Raw genomic sequence first — 18,117 nt, 5'->3', positions numbered from 1 at the left:
AGGGAACTACAGACCTGTTAGCCTCACATCAGTAGTTGGGAAAATGCTGGAATCTATTATAAAGGATGCAATAACTGGGCACTTAGAAACTAATAGCAAGATTGGGCAGAGTCAACATGGATTTATGAAAGGGAAATCCTGTTTGACAAACCTATTGGAGTTCTTTGAGGAGGTAACTACTGGAGTAGACAAAGGGGAACCGGTAGATGTGGTGTATCTGGATTTTCAGAAGGCCTTCGATAAGGTCCCACACAAGAGGTTTGTGAACAAAATTAGGGCACATGGAATTGGGGGTAATATACTAGCATGGATTGCAACGAAGGTTCACGAGATTGATTCCTGGGATGGCGGGACTGTCGTATGAGAAGAGATTGAGTAAACTAGGCCTGTATTCTCTTGAATTCAGAAGAATGAGAGGGGATCTCATTGAACCATACAAAATTATTACAGGGCTTGTCAGGGTAGATGCAGGGAGGATGTTTCCCTTTGCTGGGGAGTCTAGAACCAGTGGCCACAGCCTCAGGATAAAGGGTAGGCCATTCAGGACTGAGATGAAAAGAAATTTCTTCACACACAGGGTGGTGAATCTTTGGAATTCTCTACCCCAGAAAGAAAACTGACTACTGAAAATATGAAATGGGAATGTTGGAAAATGCACAGCAAGTCTGTCAGCACTTGTCTCTGCAAGCAGAAGCCTCGAGGTGTTCGGCGTCTTCCCGGATGCTTCTCCTCCACTTTGTGCATCTTGGGCCAGGGATTCCCAGGTGATGGTGGGGATGTTGCACTTTTTCAAGGAGGCTTTGAGGGTGTCCTCCTAACTAATCTATATAAAAAGGGAGTTGGCTTAGGACCAACAGAATTCTATTTATGATATAGCAGAAGCAAGTAATCTGCCCTTTCTAGTTTACATGTAACCTGTACTTGGCCTAGTTTCTTTTCTACAGCTTGTGTTGATGACGCTACTGAGGGAAATAAATGAAGATATTGTTAATCTGAAGAACAAGAAGATGAGTGTGCAAGAGGCCAGTGAACAGGTATGGAAATAATTAATGGTGGTAAATGTTAAGTGAAAGTAAATATGTGTAAAACATCTGTATTATAATGTAAAAGAGTATTTGTCTGCTAATAACTTTTTTTTATTAGTTCTTGGAATCTGGGCATTGTTGGCTAGGCCAGCATTTATTGCCCATCCCTAATTGCCCTTGAGAAGGTGGTGGTGAGCCGCCTCCTTGAACCGCTGCTGTCCTTGTTGTGAAGGTACTCCCACAGTGCTGTTAGGGAGGGAGTTCCAGGATTTTGACTCAGCAACGATGAAGGAACAGCGATATATTTCCAAGTCAGGATGATGTGTGGCTTGGAGGGTGTTCCCATGTGCCTGCTGCCCTTGTCCTTCTAGGTGGAAGAGGTCGCGGGATTGGCAGGTGCTGCCGAAGAAGCCTTGGCGAGTTGCTGCAGTGCATTTTGTAGATGGTACACAGTGCAGCCACAGTGCGCCGGTGGTGGAGGGAGTGAATGTTTAAGGTGGTGGATGGGGTGCCAATCAAACGGGCTGCTTTGTCCTGGATGGTGTCGAGCTTCTTGAGTGTTGTTGGAGCTGCACTCATCCAGGTAAGTGGAGAGTATTCCATCACACTCCTGACTTGTGCCTTGTAGATGGTGGAAAGGCTTTGGGGAGTCAGGAGGTGAGACACTCGCTGCAGAATACCCAGCCTCTGACCTGCTCTTGTGGCCACAGTATTTATGTGGCTGGTCCAGTTAAGTTTCTGGTCAATGGTGACCCCCAGGATGTTGATGGTGGGGGATTCGATGATGGTAATGCTATTGAATGCCCTTAACACCAAGAAAACAAAGGAAATAATCGTGGACTTCAGGAAGTCCAAAGGCGGAAGTCACACCCCCATCCACATCAATGGGGCGGAGGTGGAAAGGGTAGCCAGCTTTAAGTTCCTCGGAGTCCACATCACGGAAGACCTCTCCTGGTCCCTCAACACCTCCTCTCTGGTGAAGAAGGCCCAGCAGCGCCTATATTTCTTGAGGAGGCTGAAGGGATGTAATCTGTCATCCCCGATCCTCTCTAACTTCTACCGCTGCACTATAGAGAGCATCCTGACAAACTGTATCACGGTATGGTATGGCAGCTGTAGCTCCCATGACCGGAAAACCCTGCAGCGGGTAGTCAAAACTGCCCAACGCATTACCGGCACCTGGCTACCGACCATAGAACATATATATTAGAAACGCTGCCTACGGAGGGCACGGTCCATCATCAAAGACCCTACCCACCCCAGCCACAGTCTGTTCGCCCTCCTACCATCTGGAAGACGCTACAGATGCATTCGCACCCGTACGACCAGATTTAGGAACAGCTTCTTTCCCAGGGCTGTCATCCTACTGAACTCCACAAATAAACACTAAAGCCTGCACATCTGCCGATGCACTTTATTATGGTCATATTTATGCTAATATATATGTACAAATGTATGTTGAAATGTTTAAGTGTCCAATCCAAATTGTACACTCTCGGGAGCCGCGAGCTTACATTTCGTTGTACTGCACTTGTGCACTAACAATGACAATAAAAGTTGATTTGATTTTGAAGAGGAGGTGGTTATACTCTCACTTGTTGGAGATGGTCATTGCCTGGCACTTGTGTGGAGCGAATGTTACTTGCCACTTATCAGCCAAAGCCTGAATGTTGTCTAGGTCTTGCTGCATGCGGGGATGGACTGCTTCATTATCTGAGGAGTTGCAAATGGAACTGATCACTGTGCAATCATCAGCGAACATCCCCATTTCTAACCTTATGATGGGAGAGAAGGTCATTGATGAAGCAGCTAAAGATGGTTGGGTCTAGGACACTGCCCTGAGGAACTCCTGCAGCGATGTCGTGGGGCTGAGATGATTGACTTCCAATAACCACAACCATCTTCCTTTGTGCTAGGTATGACTCCAGCCAGTGGAGAGTTATCTCCCTGATTTCCAGTGACTTCAATTTTCCTAGGGCTCCTTGATGCCACACTCGGTCAAATGCTGCCTTGATGTCGGAGGCAGTCACTCTCACCTCCCCTCTGGAATTCAGCTCTTTTGTCCATGTTTTGGACCATGGCTGTAATGAGGTCTGGAGCCGAGTGGTCCTGGCAATTTTCCACTTTCTCGGGTAGAAGACAGTGTTGTAACTGTATAGGAACAGCTTGGCTAGAGTCGCGGCTAGTTCTGGAGCACAAGTCTTCAGCACTACAGCTGGGATGTTGTCAGGGCCCATAGCCTTTGCAGTATCCAGTGCGCTAAGCCCTTTCTTGATATCACGTGGAGGAGTGAATCAAATTGGCTGAAGACTGGCTTCTGTGATGGTGGGGACCTCAGGAGGAGGCTGAGATGGGTCATCCACTCGGCACTTCTGATGGTTGCAAACGCTTCAGCCTTGTCTTTTGCACTCACGTGCTGGGCTCCGCCATCATTGAGGATGGGGATGTTCATAGAGCCTCCTCCTCCCGTTAGTTATTTAATTGTCCACCACCATTCACGACTGGATGTGGCTGGACTGCAGAGCTTTCATCTGATCCGTTGGTTGTGGGATCGCTTAGCTCATTCTATAGCATGCTGCTTCTGCTGTTTAGCATGCTTTTAGTCCTGTGTTGTAGCTTCACCAGGTTGGCACCTCATTTTTAAGTACACCCAGTGCTGCTCCTGGTATGCTCTTCTACACTTCTCATTGAACCGGGTTGGTCCTTTGGCTTGATGGTAATGATAGAGTGAGGAATATGACTGGCCATGAGGTTACAGATTGTGGTGGACTTCAATTCTGCTGCTGCTGATGGCCCACAGTGACTTATGGATACCCAGTTTTGAGCTGCTAGGTCTGTTCTGAATCTATCCCATTTAGCACGGTGGTAGTGCCACACAACACGATGGAGGGTGTCCTCAGTGTGAAGACGGGACATCGCCTGCAGAAGGACTGTGCGGTGGTCACTCCCACCAATACTGTCATGGACAGATGCATCTGTGACAGGTAGATTAGTGATGACGATGTCAGGTAGATTTTACCCCCGTGTTGGTTCTCCCACCATCTGCTGTAGGCCTAGTCTGGCAGCTATGTCCTTTAGGACAGTAGTGGTGTTACCGAGCCACTCTTGGTAATGAACATAGAAACATAGAAGATAGGAGCAGGAGTAGGCCATTCGGCCCCTCGAGCCTGTTCCGCCATTTAATGAGATCATGGCTGATCATCCAAACTCAGTACCCTGTCCCTGCTTTCTCCCCATATCCCTTTAGCCTTAAGAAATATATCCAACTCCTTCTTGAATATATTTAATGAATTGGCCTCAACTGCCATCTGTGGTAGAGAATTCCACAGGTTCACCACTCTCTGGGTGAAGAAATTCCTCCTCATCTCAGTCCTAAATGGCTTACTCCTTATCCTTAGACTGTGACCCCTGGTTCTGGACTCCCCCGTCATCGGGAACATCCTTCCTGCATCTAATCTGTCTAGTCCTGTTAGAATTTTATAAGTTTCAATGAGATCCCCTCTCATTCTAAACTCTAGCGAATACAAACCCAATTGACCCAATCTCTCTTCATACGTCATTCCTGCCATCCCGGGTATCAGTCTGGTGAATCTTCGCTGCACTCCCTCCATGGCAAGAACATCCTTCCTCAGATAAGGCGACCAAAACTGCACACAATACTCAAGATGTGGACTCACCAAGGCCCTGTACAACTGCAGCAAGACATCCTTGCTCCTGTACTCGAATCCTCTCGCTATGAAGGCCAACATACCATTTGCCTTCTTAACCACCTGCTGCACCTGCATGCTTATCTTCAGCGACTGGTGCACAAGGACACCCAGGTCTCGTTGCACTTTCCCTTTTCCCAATCTATTGCCGTTCAGATAATAATCTGAACATTGAAGTCCCCCACCAAGAATACATTCTGTGCCCTTGCTACCCTCAGTGCTTCTTCCAGGTGGTGTACAACATGGAGGAGTACTTATCAGCTGAGGGAGTGCAGTCGGTGGTAATCAGCAGGAGGTTTCCTTGCACATGTTTGACCTAGTGAGACTTCAAGGGGTCCGGACTCAGTGTTGAGGACTCCCAGGGGCCACTCCCCTTCTGACTCTATCCCATTGTGCCACCATCTCTGGTGGCTCTGTCCTGCCGGTGGGGATAGTGTTGTTGGAGTCTGGGACGTTGGCTGAAAGGTATAATTCTGTGAGTATGACTATGTCAGGCTGTTGCTTGACTAGTCCCAATTTTGGCACTAGTCCCCAGATGTTAGTGAGGAAAACTTTGCAGGTGTGCTTTTGTCGTGTCCGAATCCGGTGCCTAGATGCCGGGTGATCCGTCCGGTTTTATTACTATTGTTTTTCGAAGCGGTTTGTTACTGAGGACAGTTAAGAGTCACATATAGGCCAGACTGGGTAAGGACGACAGATTTCATTCCCTAAAGGACATTAATGAACCAATGGGTTTTTATAACCTGGTAGTTCATGCTTTTTGTTTTACTTAACTGAATTTAAATTCCCCAGCTGCCGTGGTGGGATTTGAACTCGCCACCAGCAAGCAATTAGGAATGTAAATTCAATTCTACACAATACTGGATTGATTTGAGTCGCTATGCAATGCTTTCACTTTCAGTGATCCTGTTATCTACTCCTGTAACTAGCTCAAAGCATTGCAGAAGCTGGGGATCAGATCTGGGCTCTCACAGCTAAACAACCAAAATGAAAATACTTTTCCATAATCAGCTCTTTGTATATATGGTAGCGGTACTGCATAATGCTTTTGGAAAAAATTGTTGTTCTGAGAGTTTGATATTTCATTGCCTAACGCCTGCGGTATTGTTACTTGAAATGCAAAAATCACTCTGAACCTGCACTGATCTTTAACTTAAGTGGGAGAAATTTCTTATTCAATATGTTGGGTAATTACTGAGAAGACTTCGTAATTTAACAAGATAAGAAATAGCAATGTTTTGGGCATTAATTGCTTGTTGGCCTGGTAGGATCCCAAATATCACTTACCTCATTCCAGAAGCTTGAATTCGGTTTATTTTTAATACCAAACACATTTATCTAAATATAAATGTGACCTCTTCGTGAGCTGGGCATGTGCATTATTCAGATCTGAGCAGGGAGGACTAAACTCAACAACAAAATTGTTCTCGGTATCATTAAAAGTAAGTTTGGATTTGTTTCCAGCACTGCTTTAACTCTCATTTTGTTTCTGTGAAGGTTAGCCTTAAAGACGTGTGCTACATATTAAGTTGATCATTCAGCAAAAGCATTGAGTGGTCTGTGAATACTGTTAGAGTGAATGGATCTTGTGATCCAGAAAAACCTCAATAACAAAACACAACTGGACCCATAATGGTGTATGAAGCCCTTATCAAAGATAGTCTGCAAGTTGGTGAAACCCTGTTTTGAAAAATAAAAAGATTTGTAATGCTATATCTCTTTTTTAAATGCCCTCTTCAAAGGCATAGATACAAAATATGTATATGCATTTGTGCATGTGTATAAATTCACCAAGAATTCAAGGTGCAGTACTCCAAAAGTGGACGTTTTGCTCCTTTTCTTGATTGGCACTTATGAAAATTTCATTTTAAGACCCTTTAATCCTTGAAGCCTTATGTGTCAGGTGGATTCTCATAGTTTAGAGCTTTTCACTGCAGTGTCTTGTATAATGGAAATAAATCTGTAACAACCCACAATAGCTCCTAAAATATGGTTAGAAAGCTCCGCATTAGGCGATGAAATGTTGCATGAAACAAATAAGGAGCAGTGCTCATGTTTACTAGGGCTTTAACTAAAGCAGGAGTGACCATGCTTTCAAAGCTGAAGAAAGAAATTGCATACTGATTAAAAAAGTTTTAAATCTAGTATATTAAAGAATATTTTCACTAATTGATATTCTCACTAACCACAAGTATTGCATGCAAGACATTTTGATTATTAATGTGATTTGGTATGCTAGCCTAGGTTTTCCTCAGTAGCACAATTGCCAGAACCTTGGCAAAAGGGGAAAACTTCACTATGCCCACCTACATTAGCACAAACCATATTGAAGTTTTCACTTTGAATATTGTGGGCAAACTCTGAGCATTGTCAATGCCTTTCATTGGAAACTTGTCAATTTGGGGGTGGGAAATTGCTTCCTGCTGCAGGGTTTAAATTCCTGTAGCAGCTTAAAGGGGCTAGGGGTTTAAGGTGCCAAATTGGAGCAAATTCTCTCTTCCAGCCTCCAAGCAATTGAGACTGGGATACAGATAAATATATCTCGGGGCTTCACTGATCTCATTAGGACTGCTAAACCTACTTTCCCACAGATCAGTGGCCATGCAGTTGCAAGCATTGATTTTGAAATGAAAGTAGGACTGTCTCAGTCTATCTTCTTTGGTGTGGTGTATTGGCAGGTGGGTGCTCTGTGCCTTCTGTGCTGCCTGACCAGCCTGCCCGCCCTCTTTTCTTTTTAAGAGGAAGAAGAGGAGGAGTAACGAATGGAAGGTCTATTGGGCTGTCTTTAGAATTGAGAAGCAGGCTGTGAGGAAGTCGAAGTTGAAGGTACAAAGATAGATGGTAAATCAGTTACCAGAGGTGATAATTGGCTGAGAAATAAACTTTCTGTGAATCCTTTTTAAAGTAGCTGCTCGGCCATTTAGATCAACTTCTGCTTTTTCCTTTGCACCTAGTAATGCTGGAAGTCTGTTTCATATAGGTGTGCTTGATGGTCGGTGTAAATCAGGTGATAATGATGGTAAATGTGACATATGATGTTATCCTATCATTACCTCATTTTAGGGAGGGTGCTTCTGCTGTCGGCCACAAATGACGACGACAAATTAGATGGGGTAAAATGGGCAAGGATCTGGTGTAAAGGATCCACAACCATTGAAATACTGCCCAAGAATCAGGCAGCGAGGAGGAAAATCCAGGCTACTTAGTTTCCAGTATTTTACTTAAAATCTGTATTATATACCCTCTAATACTCATTTCTACCTCTTGCTCATTCTCACTCTCATTCCCTCCTTTCTAATTCTTTTCTCTTTTTCCCATTGATTCTTTCTCTAACTTTATCTTTTATTATTTTTCATTTATTCTCTTTTTCATTATCTCTCATTGCCTTTTATTCATTCTCTTTCTAGTTCTCTCATCCTTCTTATCACCTTCTCTGATTTCATCTTTCTCATCTTGCCCTCATTTCATGACTTTTTCATTGCTTCTCTTTCTCAATCTTTTTTTCTCCTCACACGGCCAGATTTTTCTGAAAAAATAACGGCGTCTGAACTACACAAATCGGTCAGCAACTTGTAGCGAGGAAGAGATACCCTGTGAGTTGTGAATTGCCACAAGTTGCTGGCCAATTTGCGCCGCTCCACCATTAGCTTCACGAAAACTCACCTCGCGCATAACTTCGCTGTGATTTTCAGGAAGTTACTGCATTTGCAAATTAATTGGCTATTAAACTCAACATAGAAAGTTAAGTCTTGTAATTACCCTTTTAACAACATAATAATTGTTAATGACTGCTAATCAACTTCTCTTGCCCAGAAAGTAAACAATTATAAGTGTGGAGTCTCAATCCTTCAGGTTGTGAATTGTTTTAGATTATAAAAATGTCAAATTTTAATTTATGATTTTTCTTTTACTTTCTGCCTCTCTTTTTCTGTCTCTCTTAATCCAATCTTTCTTTTCCTCTTTCTGCACCTGATTTGACATTGAATTCACCCACTCTAATTCACCCTCCTTTCAGTCCTTCCTCTGTTTATTTCTCAATCCTTCAATCTAATTGGTTAAGGAGATACACCGTTTGTCCCATTGTTCACCAAGGTCTCAGATGCCCTGTTGCCCTCGCTGCACTGTTATCAGTTTGTACTTCCAGCAATTTGGTGGGCAAAAAATGTTAAACCCTAAACATGCAGGAGCAAGTCTAACTAACCAGACACGCTGCGAGATGCCCCACTCCAGCAAAATCTGGCCCGTTTTCTCTACTTGTCTTTCGCTCGCATTTGCTTTGTCATTGTCATTTGCTCTTTTCTTACTATTTGTCATTCTCTCTTACTCTCATTCTTTCTCATTCCCCTACGCTTGCTCATATTCTTCCTCTCATCACTCATTTGCACTTTCATTCATGCGCTGAAAACCGGCACTTCCGATCTGTCAAGAATCCTCCGCCTGCCCTGGAGAAGGGCCTCTGCGGGTGGAGAGTTCCGCTTTCTGCACAATCTCCGCCTGCTGAAAACCTTTAAAAATCTTACGCCTGGTAAAAGCAGTAAGGCCTGCTTTTACCAGCATAAGAGTTTAAAAAGGTAAAAAAAAAATTCACTCATTTATAATTTAAAAATACTTTTAAAAAGATAAGTTTATTTTTAGCCCCGTAAAAAACTTTAATTTTTTTCAAAAAATTAAATTTTTGTCCAAAATATTTAATTTAATGTAATTTTAACTAATTTTAAATACGTGATTTAAAAAAAAATTATTTAATGTTTTACTGTGTTTTTTGAGTGATCCCCATTCATACTTTTGACAAGTCTATCCGGAGAGACCTGTCAAAAGTGTGAAGGGGGATTCCCTTCTTCCATTGGTTCCCCATGGCCCACATGATCCCAGGGACGCTTGCGAACCGTCTGCGCCCCTGGGATACCTCGGCCTCTGCGCGAGCGCACCCGGAGAGGCCCAGGAGTGGAAGTGTTGGGACCTACGAAGCCGGCAGGTAAGTTCGTAGATTTTTTCCAGATCGGAGGCATCCGCACGCTGGAAGCCTCCGATCGGAAAATCCGGGCCATAAAGTTTGAAAGTGATTTAGTTAAATCCGAAACTAGGGTCTTAAATCTAAACAAAGCAAACTATGTAGGTATGAGGGGCGAGTTGGCTAAGGTAGATTGGGAAACTACATTAAAAGGTACGATGGTCGACAAGCAATGGCTAGCATTTAAAGAATTAATACATCATTTATAACAAATATACATTCCTTTTAAGGCACAAAAACTCTACAGGAAAAGTGGTTCAAACGTGGCTAACAAGAGAAGTTAAAGATAGTATTAGATCAAAGGAAGAGGCTTATAATGTTGCCAAAAAGAGCAATAAGCTTGAGGATTGGGAGGATTTTAGAATTCAGCAAAGGAGGACCAAGAAATTGATAAAGAAAGGGAACATAGAATATGAGAGTAAACTAGTGAGAGACATAAAAACAGACTGTAAAAGCTTCTATAGGTATGTAAAAAGAAAAAGATTAGCGAAAGTAAATGAGGGGCCCTTATAGGCTGAGACAGGAGAAATTATAATGGGGGATAAGGAAATGGCAGAGAAATTAAACAAATACTTTGTGTCTGCCTTCACGGAAGAAGACACAAACAACCTCCTGGAAATAGTGGAGAACCAAGGCTCTAGCGAGAATGAGGAACTGAAAGAAATTAGAATTAGTAAAAAAAAAGTACTGGAGAAATTAATGGGACTGAAAGCTGATAAATCCCCTGGACTTGATGGCCTACATCCTAGGGTTTTGAAAAAGGTGGCTATAGAGAAAGTGGATGCATTGGTTGTCATCTTCCAAAATTCCAGTGATTCTAGAACGGTTCCCGCGGATTGGAAGGTAGCAAATGTAACCCCACTATTTAAGAAAGGAGGGAGAGAGAAAACGGGGAACTACAGACCAGTTAGCCTGACATCAGTAGCAGGGAAAATGCTAGAATTTATTATTAAGGACGTGGTAGCAGGGCTCTTAGAAAATAATAATAGGATTGGGTAGAGTCAACACGGATTTATGAAAGGGAGATCGTGTTTCATGAACCCGTTAGAGTTTTTTGAGGTTGTAACTAGCAGAATATATAAGGGGGAACCAGTGGATGCGGTGTATTTGGATTTTCAGAAGGCATTCAATAAGGTGCCACACAAGAGGTTATTAAACAAAATTAGGGCTTATGGGATTGGGGATAATATACTAGCATGGATTGAGGATTGGTTAATGGACAGAAAACAGAGAGTAGGAATAAACGAGTAATTTTCGGGTTGGCAGGCTGTAACTAATGGGGTACCGCAAGGATCAGTGCTTGGGCCTCAGCTATTCACAATCTATATCAATGATTTGGATGAGGGGACCAAATGTAATATATCCAAGTTTGCTGATGATACAAAGCTAGGTGGGGATGTAAGTTGTGAGGAGGATGCAAAGAGGCTTCAAGGGGATATAGACAGGCTAAGTGAGTGGGCAAGAACATGGCAAATGGAATATAATGTGGAGAAATGTGAAGTTATCCACTTTGGTAGGAAAAATAGAACAGCAGAGTATTTTTTAAATGATGAGAGATTGGGAAATGTTGGTGTTCAGAGGGACCTGGGTGTCCTTGTACACAAATCACTGAAAGTTAACATGCAGGTACAGCAAGCAATTAAGAAAGCAAATGGTATGTTGGCCTTTATTACAAGAGGATTTGAGTATAAGAGTAAAGACGTCTTACTGCAATTATATAGGGCCCTGGTGAGACCACACCTGGAGTATTGTGTACAGTTTTGGTCTCCTTACCTAAGGAAGGATATACTTGCCATACAGGGAGTGCAACAAAGGTTCACCGGACTGATTCCTGGGATGGGGGTATTGTCCTATGAGGAGAGATTGAGTAGACTAGGCCTATATTCTCCAGAGTTTAGAAGAATGAGAGGTGATCTCATTGAAACATACAAAATTCTTACAGGGCTTGACAGGGTAGATGCAGGGAGGATGTTTCCCCTGGCTGGGGAGTCTAGAACCAGGGTCACAGTCTCAGAATAAGAGGTCGGCCATTTAGGACTGAGATGAGGAGAAATGTCTTCATTCAGAGGGTGGTGAATCTTTGGAATTCTCTTCCCCAGAGGGCTGTGGAGGCTCAGTCATTGAGTATATTCAAGACAGAGATTGATAGATTTTTGGATATTAAGGGAATCGAGGGATATGGGTATAGTGCAGGAAAGTGGAATAGAGGTAGAAGATCAGCCATGATCTTATTGAATGGCGGAGCAGGCTCGAGGGGCCGAATGGCCTACTCCTGCTCCTAGTTCTTATACTCCTTTTCTCTCACTCTTGCTCTCTGACCCATTGGCCTCGATTTTAACCCCCCCCCCACGGCGGGCGTAAGAGGGTTGATGGTGGGCGGGTTAAACCATCAAATGTGTGAAACATGACCCATACCTGCTGTACACATGCCCATTGTCATTTTAATGACGGCGGGTCTGTCATTAACGTATTTAAATCGGGCTCCCACAGTGCAATTGGGAGCCCGTTTAAAAAATCTCTGCTGCTCCACAGGTTTCCCTGGGGTCGGGAATTCCGGCAGTGAAAGGGAGGCAGGAGCTGCCCGCTCCACAAGGTAAGTGCCTTTTCCAGCACTTCTTGTGGCCTTGCTGGGTTCTTCAGCCGTTTTCGGCTTTCCCCGCCTCCCTCTAAATATTGGGGCCACTGTAGCTTATACAGTTAACAGTAACGAGTCCTTGTCTTGGAAACTCCAGGAAACACCATTGACTTTTCAGCTGCAAAGGCCAGTGCTTCGAACGGTTTGTACCTTTGTAGTAGCTTATTTTTTAATCCTTTACTGTTTTAAGCATTGAGTGTGCATGGCAGACTCCTCGCTCCTTACATTGAGACTAAAATTTGCTGAACCAAAAATGATTACACATCTGAACAGAGATTCTGGGCTGGATTTTCCTTAAGCTGTCGGGAAGGAGGCGGGACTACAACTTTTGGGTTTTAGTCCCGCCTCCATCGATGTCCAGCCAATTGACGCGATTTTCCCTTGATTGACCTTGTTGAGCCCGCCCAGCAGGCTCAGCAGGCCAATTAAGGGCCACCCAGCAACAGGTGATGTCTCAGACTGAAATTTCATCTGTCAAGAGTTTTTGACAGATGAAACATCAGTGTTTCACAGCTGTTTGAAGCTGTCAAACACTGACAGTCTGACTTCTAACCTGAGTCCTTCCACGCAGACTCAGTTAGAACTGTCACCGGGACTGAAAGCTGAAGGCTGTCACTTTTGACAGATCGCAGTCGTTCAGCTTTCAGTTCCAGCTGAGTGATGGACTCCCGCAGCCTAGAGGAAGAAAGGCTGTTAAGGTAAGTACAGGTAAGTAAAACTTCTTTACACACTTTAGACACACCAAACACACTTACCTTTGCACTCATGCACCCATCACTCACCTGAACACCGACATCGCGACCCCTCCAAGTCCTTCAACCTGACGGCCCGCCTGCTTTAACCTGGCGTGGTTTGGAGCCGCCGGGAATCCCATATGACATCCCTCAAAATAGGGATTAGGCTAAAAACTGCCTGTTAACTACCTGTTAACAGGCAGTTAATTGGCACTAATCCCTTCCTGCCTCGGGTCAGCGGGTCCCAGTGCGGGGCGGGTACCCGCCTCCCTTGAAACTTACGTGGAGGCGGGTTTTGGGCGGGATGGTGTCGGGACCCCCGAACTCGGGATTTTTGCCCCCCGCACGCCTGAAAGCCCACCTCACGGCACACTGAAAATCTGGCCCTCTGTGCCTGTCGTGAGAATAGACATGGATTAGATTATGTTATTTTGCTAAGGACAACTAATTTCCCCATAAAACAAACCCAATTTTTTTTGCTATTCCCTCTCCTAGATCCATCCGGTTGTGAGTAGGACGTCTGAAGAAACCATGAAGCTTCTCGGCCTAAATACTTACTACATGGTTTCTGTCATAAGAGCCTTGAATTCTATGCCATTCTCAACTGGTTTAAGATAAATTATATTCTCATTTTATGTGCCACAGATAATTATACTTTGAATGTATTTCTGGAAATGAGAAAGATGAGAGATAAGTAGGCCAGAATGCAGTGAAAAAGTTTGGAAGGAAAACACAACTGCTGATGACCTTTTTGAGGTATACAAGACAGTAAACATTATGGAAAAGCTAAATTTGGGGAAAAAACTTTAAATTAAATTGCAAGAGTAAAATTAGTAAAAAGGCAAATTTAGGACTAATACCAAGAAGTTATTCTTTATACAAAGAGTCATCAACACATGGAATGGATTCCTAGTTAGAGTGGTGGAGGTGAAAACACTGGAATATTGGATGAAGAGATTTTAACATCTTTTTGGATGAATATATGAAAATGGGCCAAATGTTGTTCCTCATCTCTGATTATCTTGTGAAAATTAAGGTTTTAAAGGCAAACATAATTCTGGCCAGTTTGTCTGCATGAATATTTCCTTTCACCATGGGCATATAAAATAAAATCCAGCCTAGTCAGATGAGGTGCAGTTTTCCCCTCTTTTACAAGTTTTAAAGTAACTTATAGAAATCTGAAGGCTCTGGCTGCGATTTTGCCAGTGCTCAGAGGGCAGGTTTGGAGGCGGGTTCGAGGTTAAAGTCGTTTTGATTGATGGCAGGTTCCGAACCCGCCGTCATCCCGCCTCCACACAACCTTCCCACGTGTCGGGTCCCTGATTTGCGAATGGACCCGATACCTAGCAGTGGGAAACGGATTAAAGGCAATTAACTGCCTATTAACAGGTACTTGTGAGCAATTTTTAGGGTCTTTTTCGATTTTCCAGCTTCTGGGTTGGGTTTTACGCCGTCCGGACAACACGCCAGGTAAGTGTGGCGTGTCGTGAATCTGGTCTGATGTTTGTGAAAAGATGACAGCTGCAGAAGTGGTGTCAAGGATGCCATGTTGCACATGGTGAGTTTCAGAGCAAAGAAAATGTTGGTTACTGCATTTTTAATACATATACAGATTTCTTTAGCTTACAAGTTTTTAAATCCAACTGTATGTCCAGTGTCACTCATTGGGAGAACCTCTCTCACCAGTGACCGATCGCTATTGTCATCTCACCTGCAGCTGCCATCTATTCCAGCAACATCGGAGCCAATGAAACAATCAGACCGTGGTCCTCCAAATCCTTCCACAATCATCACCAATCTCATCACCAACCTTCGCCGCCATCACCTGATGCTGCACTGGACACTGCATCAGCCCCTGACAAAATTGCTGGCCAGGAGGCCAGCGATGGCATCACCATGGCCAGATTTTCTTCATTTGATGATGTAAACCCTGGCTGCCACATGATGTGCCAGGTTGACACCATCCCACATCAGCACCGTGAAGCATCCCTTTAATATCCAAGCCATTCCATGCACACTCATCACTATAGCGGGGGGGGGGGGGGGGGGGGGAAGTTATGACTGAACAATCACTGGAACTCAGTAAGATACTTCTCAATGTGCGCACAGATCTGTCCAATAAGGGGCACTTTTTGAAAACGAGATTTCACTGTATGACAACACATTACCAGAAATTTCACACGGACATTGGCTAAACCTCTCAAGTACCCACCCTTGTGTGTTGTTAGTTGGTATGCTTGCAGTAGAATGAGTGTGAGGGGTGGCTATTGAGATGGGGAAGTGATAAAGTAGATAGAGAGGGTTGGGTGGAGGTGCGTATGGAGGGAGTCATTGGAGCACCTGGGTGCAAGAGTTCACCTTTGTGCAGTGATTCAGTGTTTTCAGCACCTCAATGCTGTCAAACACTGAAAAATCAACTGTCAAAATAAAATTGTGCATGGTCCCTTTAAGGAAACCGGCAGATGACACGTCATCAAATGACGTCATCAGACCCGCTTCCTGTTAATTGGCCGGTAAGCCCGCAGGGTGTTCTTAGCAAGGCCAATCAAGGGAAAATCGCGTCTGTAGAGCAGAGGCAGCTGGGGGCGGGACTGGAACCTGGAAACCAGCTGACCTGCCCCCATCCCGACCCCGCTGAGAAAGTCGCAGCCTCTGAATCTAATTTCAATGATAATGTCTACCAAAAAATGCTCAAATTCAACAGTAATTAGCTGTATTATATAGAGACATTCATGAGGATAGAATTTAAGAAATTGACATGTCACACTGTTGGTTTTGAGGTTGAGTCAGGTTGTCAGAAAAATGTTGTGGAGCTCTGTAATAGATCCTTTACTTATACTTGACCTGAGGATCATTGATACTGCTATTGGAATGAATGCCATTATTACTTATGCTTCATTCCCAATACAGGAAACTTTTTTTTATCCGGCACCAATGGGACCGGCGTGGTGCCGGTTTATCAAAAAGTCCGGATTACAGAGAGATATAGTAAAAGGTACGAGAGCTCCGTACACAGCAACAAATCCAGGCTTCCCTGTTGCTTAGCAACAGGTGCAGGAACTCCAACCACAAGATCCAAGCATCCCTGTTGCTTAGCAACAGGTGCAGGAACCCGGCCACAGATCCAGGAACAGGCCACTAATATGAAGTAAAACTTACCTGAACCTACTGAATTTTGCCGGTTAACAGAGACTTCCGGTTATTTAGGTGCCGGATAAAAAAGAGTTTCCTGTACATCAATTACAAGTGAGTCTACTCACCCACAGTGCACCTACTATTATGCACCACCCACACCATAAACCATACTCCATCCAAGTCACACTCGATAAGCTGGATTGTTTTAAAATTGTTCAGAATGACTTATTTTTTGGAAACTTATTGTACTTTAAATTTGTTGCATTATATCTAAAGCAATTTTCTTTATTCTTTCAGCTGAGAAGAAAGAGGACTAGTCAGAATGGTAAGAAATTTGAACTAGACTGTCATCTGCAGTAAACAAAATTCCAAGAAGGCCAAAAAGTAATGCTCAAATTATTGTGACTCTTACTTCATAGTTATTGGAAGTTTGACTCCCCGCAGAGATTAACATTTGAATCTTCCACCACCTGCCCCGCCTAAACCACTGTGGTGGCGGTGTGGCCCTTATCATCAAACCTCGCCTCGATCTCTTCCCCGTACTCCTCTCTCGGCTTCTCCTTTGAGCACCTCACCTTGTTCCACCCCTCACGCCTTGCCTTTAAAATCCTCATTCTTTACCGCCAGCCCAGAGTTTCTCACCGAGGTGGAATGCTGAGCCCATTTTTTCATTGCTTTATGCTTCTTTTCTTTCCAGGGCTAGCATGTGTGGTAGCATTAGGGATGACACCACAGCACTGCAGGCCACTCTGGAGCATGGCAGCACCATGAACAGGCGTGCAGTGGATACACAGAACACATAGGCTATTGAAGCAATACAAATTTCCTTTCTGGCATCTATACCTGCTGCTGCCATGGAGGTCTTGGGTGACCGGTTTGAGAGCGTTGTCTTTTCCGGTTTAAGCAAAATTGTGAACTTGTTGGAGACATCAATTAGGCAGGGTTTCAGTGTTTCTGCAGATCAATGGCCTTGTAGAACCAGTGAGGTGTGCTAGTGAACTGAAAAATATTGGGTATACCTCCTTAGCAGTGTGAAAGAATCTATTAAAGCATTAATGTAGACTCCTGTTACTAGAAGTGCAGTGGGAATGATGGAGGTGGCGTAGAGATCATTTTCCAGCCCGTTGCACAATCCTGAATGGCCTCCTTGGGAAAGTGGAACCTCCTTATGTACTGTTTCTGTCTGAGGTGCAAGGAAAATTCACAGAGTATGCACGTTCTGGTGGCTAGGTACTGCTGGATGAGATGCAGATATCTTCTGTGCAATGAGATCCACATGCCGTGATGCAAAGGGTGCAGCAGCCAAGGATTCCCAAAAATTGAAAGGTAGGCAGCTGTAGAACAGAACCTAAACCTTCAGCAGGTTGGAAGAATCACAATGTAATACAAGCAAAATGTCTCTCAAAATCATAAAGTTCCCTAACTGGCAACTTGGTTGAGAACAACAAAATTGTCTACTGAGAATAACAAATATGAACATCAATTAAAGTTGCATATTTTAACTATTGGCAACTCTTATTTATGATTTAGAATGTTGAAATGTTGTCTCGCTACCAATGCATTTACACCTAGAAATGGGTGGTAGTGAGACAAAAATTGTGTGGAGAACAGTACTGCTAAGTAGAGTAAACATTGTAAATATTATTACAGCTTTTCAGGGAGAGTTCTAAATATTATGAGGTTTTTTTGACCCTCCCCAAAACTCCTTTACCACAATTTACCTGCTTGCTAACAAGCTTTCCTTTGGTGCTGGTTGGCATCCTCTGGCCACCCAAACTTGCTCTCCTGCCCATTGGTCAGGTGCCACTTTCTGCCTATTTTGTGCAGGCAGCTGACTAGTGACATGCAGATAGAGCCAGGGAGTTAAAAT

At 43.8% G+C, this 18,117-nt stretch overlaps 1 protein-coding gene across 4 annotated transcripts in view; it reads left to right on the top strand.

Moving 5' to 3' along the window:
• The window catches only part of LOC147107642 (F-box only protein 40-like), a 39,124-nt gene that overhangs the window by 1,549 nt on the left and 19,458 nt on the right, over positions 1 to 18,117 (top strand). The window contains exons 1-3 of one of the 4 annotated variants that reach the window (XM_086006843.1): positions 6,130 to 6,174; positions 13,758 to 13,868; positions 16,545 to 16,572. In XM_086006843.1, coding sequence (XP_085862969.1) covers positions 16,570 to 16,572 — 3 coding nt within the window. In that variant the 5' untranslated portion in view covers positions 6,130 to 6,174; positions 13,758 to 13,868; positions 16,545 to 16,569. Of the gene's footprint in view, positions 1 to 944; positions 1,035 to 6,091; positions 6,175 to 13,757; positions 13,869 to 16,544; positions 16,632 to 18,117 lie in introns of those variants that run through there. The other 3 variants (XM_086006845.1, XM_086006844.1, XM_086006842.1) reach the window with 3 other exon arrangements.

The sequence above is a fragment of the Somniosus microcephalus genome, chromosome 14, assembly GCF_052327205.1.
Source record: "Somniosus microcephalus isolate GS21.2 chromosome 14, FLI_Smic_1.0, whole genome shotgun sequence".
In the NCBI taxonomy this organism is placed as follows: Eukaryota; Metazoa; Chordata; class Chondrichthyes; order Squaliformes; family Somniosidae; genus Somniosus; species Somniosus microcephalus.
This window is presented reverse-complemented; position numbering and strand designations above follow the sequence as displayed.